The sequence below is a fragment of the Microtus ochrogaster genome, chromosome 6, assembly GCF_000317375.1.
Source record: "Microtus ochrogaster isolate Prairie Vole_2 chromosome 6, MicOch1.0, whole genome shotgun sequence".
NCBI lineage: Eukaryota > Metazoa > Chordata > Mammalia > Rodentia > Cricetidae > Microtus > Microtus ochrogaster.
In genome coordinates, this window is record NC_022013.1 from 67,561,598 (window position 1) to 67,576,711 (window position 15,114).

A 15,114-nucleotide genomic window follows, 5' to 3' on the forward strand; every position below is an offset into this window, starting at 1 on the left:
GAGAGAGAGAGAGAGAGAGAGAGAGAGAGAGAGAGAGAGAGAATCATTAGAGGCATGCAGCATTTCATTTTCTTGGGTCTCTCAATTGTCAACATCATGGGACATGAGTGACACCCAGTTTTCCCAAAGCTCACATGGACGCGCTATCAGAAGGAGCTGATACACTTACTGCAGAGCCCAGAGTTTTGCCATTGAAGTTTTATTGGGCAGAAGCTAGTCAAAAGTACCTGACAGGGGTTTTTTGAGTGATGCTGAGGGAATTTGGCATGTGGTGTCTCTTTCAATAGAGGAAGTCACCTGCTTTTACCCCCCACCACCACCATTTGTTGACTCCAGTGTTTCTCAGGAGCTCACTATGAAAAGAACCCAAAGCCCCAATGTTAAGGACATTTTGATCTGTTCTGCAAACCAGTGCGTGTTGTCACAAGGCATGGGTTAGGAGTTGCTATTCTGTAGAACTGTGAGAAGTGATCATAGGAAGTCCCAAAAGGGAAACTAGAAAAAACAAGATAAATGCCAATCCAGTTTTCTAATAGTTTTGAACCAAGCCCCCCCCCCTTTTTTTTAATTTTTGCTGTAGTAATGCCAATCTTTACCAAACAGACTTGTTGGTTAAATGAGTTTGGTTGTCAGAAAATTCTAGTAAGAATAGAAGACTGGGTGACCCCCAAAATAAGAATATCATTGGATAAAGACTAATCAAAATTGACAAAAAGATCTGTTCTTTTTCTATTCTGCATTTAATATTAAGAGTATAGTCAAGAGCATATAATAACACTGTCAGGTTTCTGAGACTTTCATATAACTTCAGAAGATATTTAATAACACACTTAACGAGATATAGATCTAATACATGTCTTTTGAATTCCAAGGTTCCATGGAAATCCAAAAGTTAGTTTTATAACAAAAAAAAGGATTAAGTTTGGAATTTTTTAAAGCACATAAAGAGTTTAAAATATTTAGCTGAGTAAGATCATTATAAAATTAAACCAAGGTGATAAAATGCAAAATTCACTCGAAAACGGGTTTACTGCACTTTAATTGATAGGCATTTAAAGTGTGCTCTGTGATCATTCTGACATAGTTATATATGCAGGGGACCTTAGCCACAATAAACACAATAAGCCTGCCCATCAATCTGAGAATGTCCCACGTCACTTTATACCCTTCCCAGACCCATCTCCCTGCTCCTGGAAACCACTGCTCTGTGACTGTCTCTGGAGATTCAGTTATAGTTTATAGACTTTGTCATTAAGACAGCATACAATATTTTAATATCCCATTGTCTCATTTCTATCATTCTCCATAATTACTTTTAGATTCATCTATGTCAGGGTGTGTACTGAGGAATGTCCCATTGTGTAAATACTTCACAATTGATTTTTTACACTTCTCCTTTGTGTATTTTTAGTAAGACATATTATTTGTACATCTTTGTGGGGGTATATTATGGTAATTCAACACATGTATACAATATATAATAATCAAATCAGGGCCCAAGCATTTCCATCTCTCTGGCCATTAATCATGTTTGTGTGCTGGAAATGTACTATTCTCATTTTGTTTCATCATTTAGTGAACTCTGTGAACACCTCTTTCCATCCCCCCAGGCCCTTACACATCCCAGACTCCCCCCCCCCTTTTTTTATTGATTTTATTGAGCTCTACATTTTTCTTTTCTTTGCATTTTCTTTGCTTCCCTCCCTTCCCCTCCCCTCCCGTTCAACCCTCTCCCATGGTCCCCATGCTCCCAATTTACTCAGGAGATCTTGCCTTTTTCTAATTCCCTTGTAGATTAGATCCATGTATGTCTCTCTTAGGATTTTCTTTGTTGTCTAGGTTCTCTGGGATTGTTATTTGTGGGCTGGTTTTCTTTGCTTTATGTTTAAAAAACCCACTTATGAGTGGAGTACATATGATAATTGTCTTTCTGGGTCTGGGTTACCTCACTTTTCTATCTCCATCCATTTGCCTGCAAATTTCAAGACATCATTATTTTCTCCTGCTGTTTAGTACTCCATTGTGTAAATGTACCTCATTTTCCATATCCATTCTTCGGTCAAGTGACATTTAGGTTGTTTCCAGGTTCTGGCTATGACAAACAATGCTGCTGTGAACATAGTTGAGCACATGTCCTTGTGGCACGATTGAGCATCCTTTGGGTATATATCCAAAAGTGGTATTACTGGGTCTTGAGGAAGGTTGTTTTCTAATTTTCTGAGAAATCACCACACTGACATCCAAAGGGGCTGTACCAGCTTGCATTCCCACCAGCCATGCATAAGTGTTCCCTTTACCCCACAACCTCTCCAGCATAGTTTGTCATCAGCGTTTTTGATCTTGGCCACTCTTACAGGTGTAAGATGGAATCTCAGAGTTGTTTTGATTTGCATTTCTCTGATGACTAAGGAACACATCCCCGTCTTTTGTGACCACTACCCATCCATTCTTCTATAAAACTGACTTACTGGTTTCAACAAATGGAGACCCACATGTGGTCTTATTCTTTCTCTGACACATTTTACTCATTCCAACAGCCTCCAGTTCTATCTGTGCTGCTACAAATAACCCTAGTCGTTCTTTCTATAGCCGACTGAAGGCCTGTGGGATCTTTCCTATGTGTGTGTGTGTGTGGTATGTATTCACGTGTGTGAAGATATTTGTACTCATATGAGCAGGCTGGAGATGGAAGTTGAATGCCTTCCACTATTGCTCCTGACTTTATTTGTTGAAACAGTTTTCTCACTGTATCAGATAGACTGGCCATGCAAGGAGTCCCTGTGGCTGGCTTCTGTCCACCTAGGTCTGGGCTCCACACTATTGTGCTTTACTTTTTTGCAGGTGCTGAGATCAAGTCATTGTGCTTGCGTAGTAAGCAGTTTATGCAGCAAGCTCTCTCCCCAGTCCTTGATGTTCTATTTTCAACATATATCCTGTTTTCTTTATCCATCTATCTAAAAGGCAGCTAGCTTGTAGAATCTTAACTATTATGAATCAAATTGCAACGATATTTTGGTATAATGATTTCATCATTTGAATATATGCATATAGAGAATTGGTAATTATATGATGGTTCTATTTTTAGTTATTTTGAGGACTCTCTAGATTGCTTTCCATGATGGCCTAATGATTAAGATTCTCATCAACAGTATATGATACTCCCTTTCCTCACCATCTGTTGTGCTGCCGTTTGTTTTTGTGATAATACCGATTCTAGATGAGATGAGACAATATGTCACAATGGTTTCCATCTGCTTTTGTTCTTCCCTGCTGGAGATCGAGTCCAGTACTGCCTTAGCAGTCTGCTCCCGAGGTTTACCTCCAGTATGCTGTGATTTGGTTTGCATTTTACAAATGAATGGAACTGGGCATGTTTTCTTGCACTTGGCCATTTGTGTGACTTCTTTCCAGAACCGCCTATTGAGTTGATTAGGTCTCTGATAGTTGGATTTCATTTTGTTGTTTCAATCATGCATGCACGTGACCGGGGAGCATTATGCTCATGAGTGGAAGTACCCTTGGGAAGCCAGAAGAGGGTGTTAAATCCCCTGGCACTGGAGTTACTAATCCCCTGGCTGTGAGTCACTCAGTTGGTGTTGATAGCGGAACCTGAATCCCCTGATAGAGCAGCAAATGCTTTTAATTGATGAATACGTAATCTGTTTACTGGTCAGATATAATGATGCGTCAAGCTTGTGTGTGAGAGGAGTTCTTTGTTCTTTCTCCCCAGGATCATTTTATTTTTAAAGAACATTTTTATATTTTGAGAATTTCTTCCATGTATATGATGTGTTCTGTTTGACCATGTCCAACCTTCATTTCTTTCCTCCAACTCTCCCAGACACCTCCACAGGGCACCTGCTCTCACTTCCACAGCCCCTTTTGTTTTGAACCCTACCACACCCCATCTAGTGCTCTTTGTATGCAAATAGCTACATGCGTGTGGGGTCATTCTCTGGAGCATGAAAAACCTACCAGTGGCCCCAAACCTACAGAAAACTGACTATCAGCCGCTGTAGTCTTCATGTCAGAGTAAGAGCTCGTGTGCCACTCCCTCTGTGCTGCAGTTTTGAGTGGCTTGATCATGGGCTGGTGAGCACGGCTGCTGTAAATTCTCGGGCACAACAATCGCATCATGTCCCAGAGGCAGCATTGCAGAGCTCCTCCGCCATGCCTGGCGTCTGCTCTCTTTCCTTTCCCTCTTCCATAAGGTTCCCTGCGTCTTGCGCATTGATATCAACGTTGCCTTAGAGCTGTGCACTCATTCACCAATTTTCAGAATTTTGACCAGTAGGAAGTATCTCCATTAACCACTGTTCACTACAAAAAGAACCTTTCTACCAGGGTTGAGAGTGGCTATGTATGGGAAGACACAAATGTTTAGAAGGAGGTTTGCCAAGTAACAGCAGTGGTTTCTTCCTAGGGCCTCCATAGCCACAGACTTGCAGCCAGGTTTAGAGCTGGTGTAAATTCCCTCCTGTGGAGCAGGCCTCAAATCCAATCAAAGGATGCCACAGTACTCATGCCAGTAGGCACGGTGTGCCTGCTCAGGATGAGTCTGGTAATTCCGGTGTGTGTGGGTGTGTGTGTGTGTGTGTGTGTGTGTGTGTGTGTGTGTGTGTGTGTGTAAGGGAGAGAGACAGCCAGAGAGAGAGAGAGCCAGAGACACACAGAGGCAGGCAGAGAGAGAGACAGAAACAAAGACACAAAGAGAGCCAGAGAGACACACACAGAGACACCATATGAAATTGGATTTTTTCAATTTCTGAGAAGAAAGTCAATATTTTGGTGGCTCCATGGAGCAGTGCATTTGGAATAACACTGACTCTTTAACTCATATACAGGGTACAGGTTTCCATTTGTTATGTTCTCTGTAATTTCTTTCAACAATATTTTATATAGAAATCTTTTACTTCTCTGCTTGAATTTATAATGAAATAGTTTGAGTTTCCAGGTCTTTTGAACATAATTGCTTTCTTAATTTCCTTTTCAGCAAACTCGCTGCTTTAGGTAAAGCTGCTCCTGTTTGCCCTGCATTCATTTTGTATGTTGCAGCTTTGCTGAGTTCGCTCGTCAGTTTTCACAGCTGGCCACGAAGCGTCTCGTTTTTATATGTATATTTTATCTGCAAACATGGATAATTTGACATCTCCATTTCTTCCTCTACAGTGTTTGCTCTCTGTGCCTGGCTTCTCTGGCTAAGGCTTCCAGTATTACATAAATAGCAGTGGTGAGGATGGATATCCTGGTCCTGTCCCACATATTACAGGGAAGGAACATATCCACTGTCCCCATTTAATATGAAATAGACAGACAGACAGCAACACAGAGAGAGGAGTTTCCATGCGAAATCTTAATAGTTTGATGTATGTTCTTGTGCTTAATATTGAGTCTTTAGTATCTTTTTATGATGTACTATATTTATTGATTTTTATGTATTTGCTATTATGAACATATGTTTTCTTCTTCTCATGACTTATACAATATTTATTTTTTTTTGGTTTTTCGAGACAATACAATATTTATTAATTTACATATTTTCAACCATCCTGAAAGCCCTAGGAATTTTTCTGAACCACAGTGTTTGTTGCTGTGCTGGGGAATTGGTTTGCTGGTCTTTTATTGAGAATTTTTACATTTATGTTCATTAATGATATCATTCTATTTTGTATTTTTTTTCTCTTTTGGGGTATAAGCGAATGTTGATCTAAAGACTATGACAGATTTCCTCCCATCTCAACTTTTGGAATAGTTTCAGAAGAATTGAAATTAGCCCTTCCTTATGTATTCCTGCTTGGGATCATCCGTGTAGCTATCAGGGCCTGAGCTACCTGTTACGATATAGTAGATTTTTAATCTCATTGCTTACTATTGGCCGGTTCCTTAATGACTCAGTTTTGGTAGGCGGTATGCACTCACAGGTATGCATTCCCCCCAGGCTTTCTAAAATTTAGGGTCAACTTATGATAGATGTAAGTTGTAATGACTCTGTTTTATGTCTATTCATTTGGGTATTTATGTTATTAATTCATCTGTCTAAAGAATTGTCAACTAAGGGCTGGAGAGATGGCTCAAGAACATTGCCTGCTCTTCCAAAGGTCCTGAGTTCAATTCCCGGCAACCACATGGTGGCTCACAACCAACCATCTGTAGTGAGGTCTGGTGCCCTCTTCTAGCCTGCAGACAAACACACAGACAGAATATTGTATACATAATAAATAAATAAATATTAAAAAAAGAATTGTCAACTAACCTTTAAAAATCAGCTGTTTTATTTGTTAATTTTTAAGATTCTGGTTCATTAGTGCTCTGACTTTCAACTTACTTCTGTCTTGACTGTTTTGAGTTTGCATGTTTGTCTGCGTTTTCCTCTCAGGACCGATGCCTCTGCTGCATCCCGCAGATTCTGTGGGTGATACTGGCATCTGCATTTTTTGTCATGTTTTCCCCACTTGCCTATTGGCCACTCAGGAACATACTCAGTTTCTAGTCTTTCCATTCACTTTGTGATTTGTGGTTTTATTCCATTCGGGACTGAGAAATACACACTGTGATTTCAATTTTGAGAGCAATATTGAGATTTTGTTTGTTACCTAACATGACACCTATCGACACCTATCCTGAAACTGTTTGATGTATATACAAGAAAAATGTGCATGGTGATACTGTCTGATGAACAAATCTGTTGCCTCTTGATTTAGAGCATGACTCAATCCAGGTGTTTCATTGTTGATTTTCTGTCAGGATAATAATGGGCACATTGGGAAAAGTGCAGTAACAAACCTACCCAACTATTAATTTATTAGTGTCTCTCATTTCATTAACATTAGTATTGGCCTTACTCTTTGGCCAGCAGGTTATTAGGTATATGCACATTTGAAATTGCTGGATCTTCCTTCAGAATTGATACTTTAATCTCAAAATTTTTAAATTTTTAATTTAAAGTCTGCTTTTCTTTTTACATATATGCCACCTCTGCTCACTTTTGGTTTCCATCTGTGCAATGTCTTTATTTTCAACTGTTCAATTTTAAGCTATGTGTGTGTTTACCAACGAAATGTGTTTTTTTGGTAGGACAGCACATAGCTAGATCATTCTTTTTTTAACTTTTATTGATGCTTTGCGCATTTCACATCATCCATCCTGCCTATCTCCCTGCCCTCCCATCTGCCCTCCACCCTTGCAGTCTCACCCCCAAAACAAACAAACAAACAAACAACACACAAAGGAGAAGATTGTCCATGTGGAAGCTGTAGTGTTGTCCTGTGTCATGGGGACCCTACAGTTTGGGATCTGTAGGCTTGTTTCTGTCACATGTTCCAACAGTTCATAGATCCATGGATGTTGAAGTGGACCAACTCATAGCCCTGGTTCTGGACCTGGGTGGTAGCTGGGTTGCTCGTTTCACTAGCTTTCCCTCATCATCCCTGTCTGTTCGAGCTCTCCAGTGCTGCCTCTGCTAGCTCACCCAATGCAGCCTGCAGCAAGGAACAAGCCAGTTCTCCCGCTCCAGGGTCCACAAAACCAGGTCCCCCTCGCTCATATCACCAGGACCAGCTCTACTATTTCCCCCTGGAGCCATCTCTCCCAGTTGCTGTAGGGGGCATACAGAGGGGCTGTCATGCCCTCAGGTCTGGTTACCTGTATCCCTGACAACAGGATTAGCTCTAGTGTGCTCCCCAGGCAGAATGCAGGGTCCGCTGTCTTGTGTGCTGCAGTTGGTGACGGGCAGGGCTAGTTCTCCCACTCTCATGACCCCGGGCCAGCTCTCTCACCTGCCACAGTTAGCAAAGAGTGGGAGGGGAAAGTATCTCTTCTTCACCCACGCTACCACATGGCAGACAAGGGGGTAGGGGTCAGCTCTGCTGTTGTCATGCCCACAATGGGGTTAGCTCTAGTGTGCTGCCCAGGTAAGGTACATACATGCCTGTGGCAAGGGGTAGGGTCATCTTTCCTGATTTAGGGTTCCAACTCTTCTGCTGCAGTATCCAGCTAGGGGCAGGGCCAGCTCCCCATGACCCTCAGATTTCGACACACTTTGTTCCTACGGCCACCTCCTGGTACCCCTATGCTAACCAAGGCCGTAGATATCAACACAGACTCTGGCTATGTCAGAACCACAGCCCTTCACGAGGTTCTCTCCCATTTCTGCTGGAATCTGGGATGCTTGATCTTGTCCAGGTAGTTCCAGCTGCTGTGAGTTGAGTGGTATTATAGCCATGTCCTGTCTGGAACACAGCACCTCACTCTGCTCTTCTTCCACACCTGCCTGTTACATGCTTTCTGCCTTCTCTCTCATGGCGTTAGGTTGAGTAGTTTTTAGTTCAACATGTTAGACTTATTATTGGTTAATCTTTATAATTTCCATGTCTTCGGTGAGTTTTTATATTTGTCTCTATTCTCTTGCATTTCACTGTTTATTTAGAACCATAATTTAACAAACTGTCAGCAATTCAGCAATCTCCAAGCTTTTCTTCAAATTGAGATTCTTTGCTGGAAAGTCATGGTTGTCTATTCACGTTGATGTCTGTACATCTTCTCTAAGATTGTTTTCCTTACCCATTTTATCAAGTAGCTTTTATGGGTTATAGGTGCCTTGGGTGGGTTATAGGAGAGATGAAGAGCATACTGTGTGATTTCTTCAGGCTCAGTTGATGTCTCCATGTCTAGCCTAGCCTGCAGCAGTTCATAAAGGTAGTTGTTTTCCTTTATGCTGCACAGGCCTTATCTCGGTGATGTGGGATCCGGGGAGGTTTGTTCTGTGGTCTCTCAAAGAAAGAGATGTTGGTGTTGTGTTACTAACAGCCATGGTCCTGAGACATTCTTTGAGATTCAGAAGGAAAATATGAGAGATGTTTGGGTCTGTGCTACACCTAAACAAATTTCCAGGTCTTCAGAATGGGATGGAGTGATCGCTCATGCAATCTTGGAATCTGTAGCACTGGTAATGATCAACCACAGTTCTATGGAACAAGAGGGACCCCATTTTTCTGACTATCTGCAAGTTAAGGTGCTATCGGTGTTAGATCTAAAGGCGTTTGGAGTAACAAACTGTCATTATTTCCCAAATATTTCTCCTTCCATGAATTTCTGTTTCCACAAAGGCTTTCCCTATGTAAAACCCTTGATGGGCTGGGAGTCGTGATCAGTTTATGCTGTGGAAGTTCTTTCCCTTCCTCTGATTTTACCCAGAAATTAGTTCCTCCCTCTGTAGCTTGGGTTTATCCTCCATGTCTATGAAGGTGGCAGAGTTCAAGAACCCTTATGTGTTCTTCCTGCATGATCCAATAGCATTCCCTCTGACCCAGGGATAAAGTGATTTGGGAAACTTGATATCATAGTGTAGACTGAGAAGCGCACGCATAACATCCAGTTAGTCTCTTAACCACACCCTTTCAAGCCAGAAGGTACAAGTACCACCTTTTCCTGGCATCTTCAGAATTAGGTACTCATAATAATTCTATGCTAAAAACAGGAAATTTGAATGATTGGGAGAAGGACAAATTAAACTACAAATACAGATAATGAACAAGCTATATTTTTTTAAAAAGCCAACTGATAATACACTAAAGTTTAAACAAATGTTTTGTAAGAGGACACCCAAACATAGCAATGAACTCAGAATAAAGCTAAGGACTTGTCAAACAAAAGCAGGATACTGGCCTCACCAATATCTTCTTGAAGAGGCATTGTGTGCTGGGGTTGTGGTCATTGACAGGACCAACTGGTGCATGGCAGCTATCCAAATGACTCTCCTGGCAAAAGTAGATACTCTCTGGGGATCCGTGTAGGCACTAAAACTGTTGATATTAAATAGTGTGCATGCTTTAATAGAAATGAGAAGATAATTTATTCTAAGCCAACTATGAATGACCATGGCCCCAAAACACATATTCAAGTCACCCTGAATGACATATTCCACCACGGAGGAAGTTACATCAACTTTTGCGGTCACTTAACTAAACAAAATATTAAGTAAATCCATTTTCCAAATACCTTAGTGGGGGCCTTAGGGAGGTAGGCTGTTAAACAAAGCAAGCTTTCTGATGCGATCTTAGCATTCTTAGCTTTGGTGTTGGTGGAGGTTAGGGCTCTCATGAGATTAGTCCCAAAGAGTGTCTCTAATACAAGGATGTTAAGATCAACACTCCCAAGGATGTTAAGATCCATACAAAGTTAAGGTTATTAAAGGGACTAAGATGGACATTTTAGCTCAGCCCCTACAACATCCCAAATCTTTGTACACTCCAGTGCTCTAGCTGTCTGAGATAAGTAGTCAGCACAATCTTTAATACAAGCAGCTTCTTCAGATCACTCCAGTTCCACAATGGTGACACCGTCAAGCTCACTACAACTGGACTGGCTGGACTGGAGGCTCTCAAAGGCTAGAGTTACTATCTAGTCTTAGATCTGGAATTCGCATGGAGTCTAGACCTCTTCTGCGCCTAGAATCAGTCTCACTGAAAACCCCCTCCTCTCTCCTGGTCAGATAGAGGACAATGTGGTACAGGAATGGGACTTCTCAGCATGGCACACAGAGGTCAGAGGAAAGGAGAAAAGCTCTTCCGGAAGAAAATCATAGTATGCGATGACACTTTGGGCCCTGGACATTTTCTTAGCAAACCGGATGCCCTTGGCAGAGAAACAGGAGATAGCTTGCTTGAGTTCCATTGTGAGGATCGTCCTGAGACCTAATTCTATTGAATGAAGTCAGATATGGACTGACGTGACTTACCCACGTCAGTTTCTCCAGAGGAATGATACTAACTTTAAGAGAATACAGCTGTTGCTTTCTTATTCCAGCTTAGCATTTTTGGTTAAAGCATCTCAATTGAGGCGAGCAACTTCCTAGAAAGGTTGTCTCTGGATCTGGCTCCATAAAATATTATAGTTATTCCCACAGGGGAAAAGTATTCCTATATATCTTTTCATTTGAGAGATGGTGTGGTGGTTAATTTTAACTGTCAAGTGAATACAATCTAGGATCATCTGGGAAGAGAATCTCAATGCATGGTTGTCTTTATCAAGTTGGCCAACTCCTTTTGTTTATGTGAATTGAGGATAATGAGCTACCCACTGTGGAAGACAGTATTCCCCAGGCAAGGGATCTTCAACGATACAAGGGTGGAGAAAATGAGTTGAGCACGCGATTGCCTGGATTCACTGTATCATGTTCCTAATCATGGATGCCCTGTGCCGAGCTCCTGAGCTGTGACTTCCCTGCAATGATGAACTATAACCTGAAACTGGGAACTAAAATAAACCCTTTCTTCCTAAGTTCTGTTGTCAGAGGATTTTATCAAAGCAACAGAAATGAAATGAAGACAGATGGTAAGTGACCTCTCGCTGTCTTGTTACTTGTTCCCACAGGTCCTTTGTAATCCAACAAATCCCAAGCAGCAATCTGTTCATGGTGGTGGTGGACAGCAGCTGTCTCTGTGAGTCTGTGGCTCCCATCACCATGGCGCCCATTGAAATCAGGTATATCCTTTTTTTTGTGTGGGTCCAGCCGCTGCAGCTGCAACTGGTAAAGGGGAAACAACAGGAAGGAAACTTGAGGGAGACGTGCCAAAGAGGGAGGGGTTACATCCTTTACCTGTGTATGGAGAAAAGTGCTTAAGCTACTTAGTGCCAAGTTTTGACCCCTGAAATTCAGAGTGAGAGAAGCAGCCGTCGGAAACATGCCTTAACTACAGTCAACATAATGAATCCCTTAAGTGCGAACGTTTAAAGGCTCAGAAGATCAGACGGCGTCCGGAATCCTGCCACGGCTTCCATCCTGAGGCAAGTCTGAGAACCATTTCAATTCTTTTTCCCATCAGATTCACAATGAGTACCTCATGATGACCAGGAACTACAGCTGAAACTTGACTCATGAGAAAATAATTCCTTTCAGAAAGCTGAAAGAGGAATACATGACAGCTAATAGATGGAGGTATTCAGGCCATCTCTACCTGGTGACCTCTTCCTTTGTTGTCTCTATATATTCTTAGATCTTTTTCTAACTCTCGATGAGTGATGATTTTATCATATACAGGAGGCTCTGACCATCATGGTTTGTTTTGTTTTGTTTTTTTTTTTAAATGGAAGGTAAAGTTACTCCCATGGATTCAGCTAACTTTTTGTTTACAAGATACTTATTTAAAGAAAAGTTGCAACTTAGTATCAGATCGTGGTCACTGATGGAGGGGAATGCTAAGTGGCAAGCAGGGTTGTCCTGCTCCAGTATGATATTGTCCTCTGCAAACCTGCTGGCCTGCATCCATTACTCTCCTGGGAGTGTGTGAACAGCAGGTTAGACGCACCTGCATCCAAACCCCTAAACTGCCACACCTCTGTCAGTGAGGGTAGGATTAAGCCCACTCCTGACAAAGGTGAGTCTGCATACATTCTGCAGTTGCACTGGTGACATTTTAAAACAAGAAGAATAAGATCATAAATGAAGCCCACTTCTGCCCGACCCAAAGCAGAAAGCTTGCCCAGATCTATAACTAGAGAGAGGTTGAACAGCTACTGTTGAAAATGTCACCCCAGCCTTCTTCCTGTCTGTGCACTTTCAAATATCACATAATTTTTGATGTACTATAGGCTATCCAGTTCTTAAGGTGTTAAAAGTTGGTGCACTACCTATTTTAAGTACTGCCAGTATTTTGACTATAGTGAATTAGAGTTTATGGAGAATATTTGCATCTATAGTCAAAATGGAAATGAAAGCAACATCTTGTACATATTATATATATATGCTGAATTTTTTTTAATATTTCAGTGCTTCTAGTCACATGCAACTATGAAAATATAAATAATTTGAATTAAAACCAGGAATTGGGCTGGGTGTGTTAGCCTCACCTATAAGGCAGCATCTGAGAGTCCAAGGTGTGAAGAGAGCAAGTTCAAGGCCAGACTTAGGTACAAAGTAAGAATCTGTCTCTGGGTAATTAAAGTAAAAGTTACTAGAGTCAACAAGAAATTTTTCTTTGGTAGCTGGATATAAGATAAACATAAAGTTCTGAAGTTTCTTTTTCCTAGAATGCTGAAGTTGGAGTCAGTATAACCTAGAAAGTAGTTGTATAAGGAAACAGTTAATTCAAAAAGAATATATGGATTAGTCTTACATGGCAAAATAGTAGTCTTATTAATTCCTGGATAACATCCTAGGAATTAATAAGATGCTTCATTATACAAGACTAGAAGCTGTGGAACAAAAACAGACCCATTTAACTATTCAAGTAGCTTGACTTAACTAGGAAAAATCTGACTAAATCAGGAGCATTGTAAATGATGTTGATAATTAGTAATAGTCCAAGGTTGTTAAAGTAATACAAAGTGAAGAGACAGATAGGTCTAATTCAGAGGCACAGCAGTCTCAAGTTTTATAGCCTTTCTCTTGAGTACCTTTCCCACAGCAGAAGCAAATCACACCGATGGTAGAGTAGTAACATCTGGTGGCTTTTGGAAAAGTATAGAATAGATGATAAAGTGAACACCCATTAGTAAGAAAATAGCCAAACAGAATAGGAGAATAATGGAGTTGGCAACATTTCTGCATGTGTTTAAGAGAAAGAAACACATAAAATTATTTTTCTGAAATAGGGTCTCTCTCCCCGAAATAAAAAGAAAAATGACCTGAGAAGCAATTTCTGAGCTGACTGTGTCTCTCAACACTAGTGTGTTTCACCTTCTCACACTTTTGTAAGACCACAAAAGATACCTGCAGCAGCAGATGCCTTCAGAGGCGGATGCCTGCAGCAGCGATGCCTGCAGTGGCGATGCCTGCAGAGGCGGATGCCTGCAGCAGTGGATGCCTGCAGAGGCAGATGCCTGCAGCAGCAGCCCTTTACCTCTTGAATGCACTACATCAGTCAGTCTCAACTTGTGGGTCACAACCCCTCATCAAACCTCTTTCCAAAAAGATCTACATTATGATTCATAACAGTGGCAAAACTATGTTATAAAGTAGCAATAAAAAGAATTTAACAGTTGGGGCCAACACAACATAAGGAATTGTATTAAAGGGTCGCAGCATTAGCAAGGGTGAGAGCCACCTTCAGTGGGTCTACATAATTTTCAAAGTAGCTCAGCGGTTAAGAGCACGTACTGCTCTTGCCGAGGACCCCAGTTAGGTTCCCAGCACCTACCTCAAGTTGCTCACAATTGCTTGAGAGTTCAGTTAATCTGATGCCCTCTTCTGGATTCTACAGGCTCAGCACTCGACAGTCACGGCCCCTGACCTACACATAAGAAAAAAAATAAACCTTTAAGAAAGTAGAATAATTTCCAAAGAGTAGTTCAGAATGTATGCACGTTGACAACTGCAGTTAGGGATTTGAAACTCTAGCTGGGTGGGATTTAGACAAATCTGTATCCTTCCGTCACTGAGTCCGAAGATTCCAGAATCTTCATCGGTATGGAAACGGCAAAGTCTAAAGTTCTGGAACCCGTCTCTGCTCTAACCAGCCCCTGCTTTCCTTGCAGGAGAACGCAAGAGAGTGTGGGGGTGCATCGAGTCTCCAGGCTCAGGCGGTCCTGCTGCTGCTCCCCCTGGTTTCGAGTCTCTCCTTGAGGTGACACTGACTCCTGAGATGTTCTTTTGGCATGCTATAAATCATGGATAAACTGTGAACCCAAATATGGTGCGACATAGAGACAAAAGCATAGGCCAGCCATCAGCATCTCATGATTTCAAACTGTGCGTGATAGGAACTCTTGCAGATACATTGACAAAAAGTTATCTTTTTACTTTGCCAGTCATGCCAATGTGAGTTTGCCACGTGATCACCCTTCCTCAGACATGGGGCTGTACTGGATAGGCAGTGTCCCTTCTGCTCGAAAAAAAATGGAAACCAATTTAAAACTGTGTACTTTTTAAATAAAGTATATTAAAATCATAATCACCTTGTTTGGAATTTGTCATTTTATGAGCTGAGAACACAGATTAAAAAAGAAAAAAAAATCGTGGTTGGAAAAATGTCACCTATTCCAGGAACCAATAAGGATGCTGTTGGCAGAGAATGTGCCCCAAAGCAGACTCAAGACAAATAGTTAACAATAGTTTAGATGTTCCACTCAAATCCCAAAAATATTTACAGAAGTAAATCAAACTATCGTCTACACTGG

The 15,114-nt window shown here is 41.4% G+C and overlaps 1 protein-coding gene across 2 annotated transcripts in view; it reads left to right on the top strand.

Moving 5' to 3' along the window:
- The window catches only part of Cacna2d3 (calcium voltage-gated channel auxiliary subunit alpha2delta 3), an 833,716-nt gene extending 818,827 nt beyond the window's left edge, over positions 1–14,889 (top strand). For both annotated transcript variants that reach the window (XM_005348768.3, XM_005348769.3), the window contains 3 exons: positions 11,371–11,483; positions 11,702–11,784; positions 14,473–14,889. In XM_005348768.3, the coding sequence (XP_005348825.1) occupies positions 11,371–11,483; positions 11,702–11,784; positions 14,473–14,565 (289 nt within the window). In that variant the 3' untranslated portion in view covers positions 14,566–14,889. The remainder of the gene's footprint in view (positions 1–11,370; positions 11,484–11,701; positions 11,785–14,472) is intronic.
- Positions 14,890–15,114: the final 225 nt, after the last annotated feature.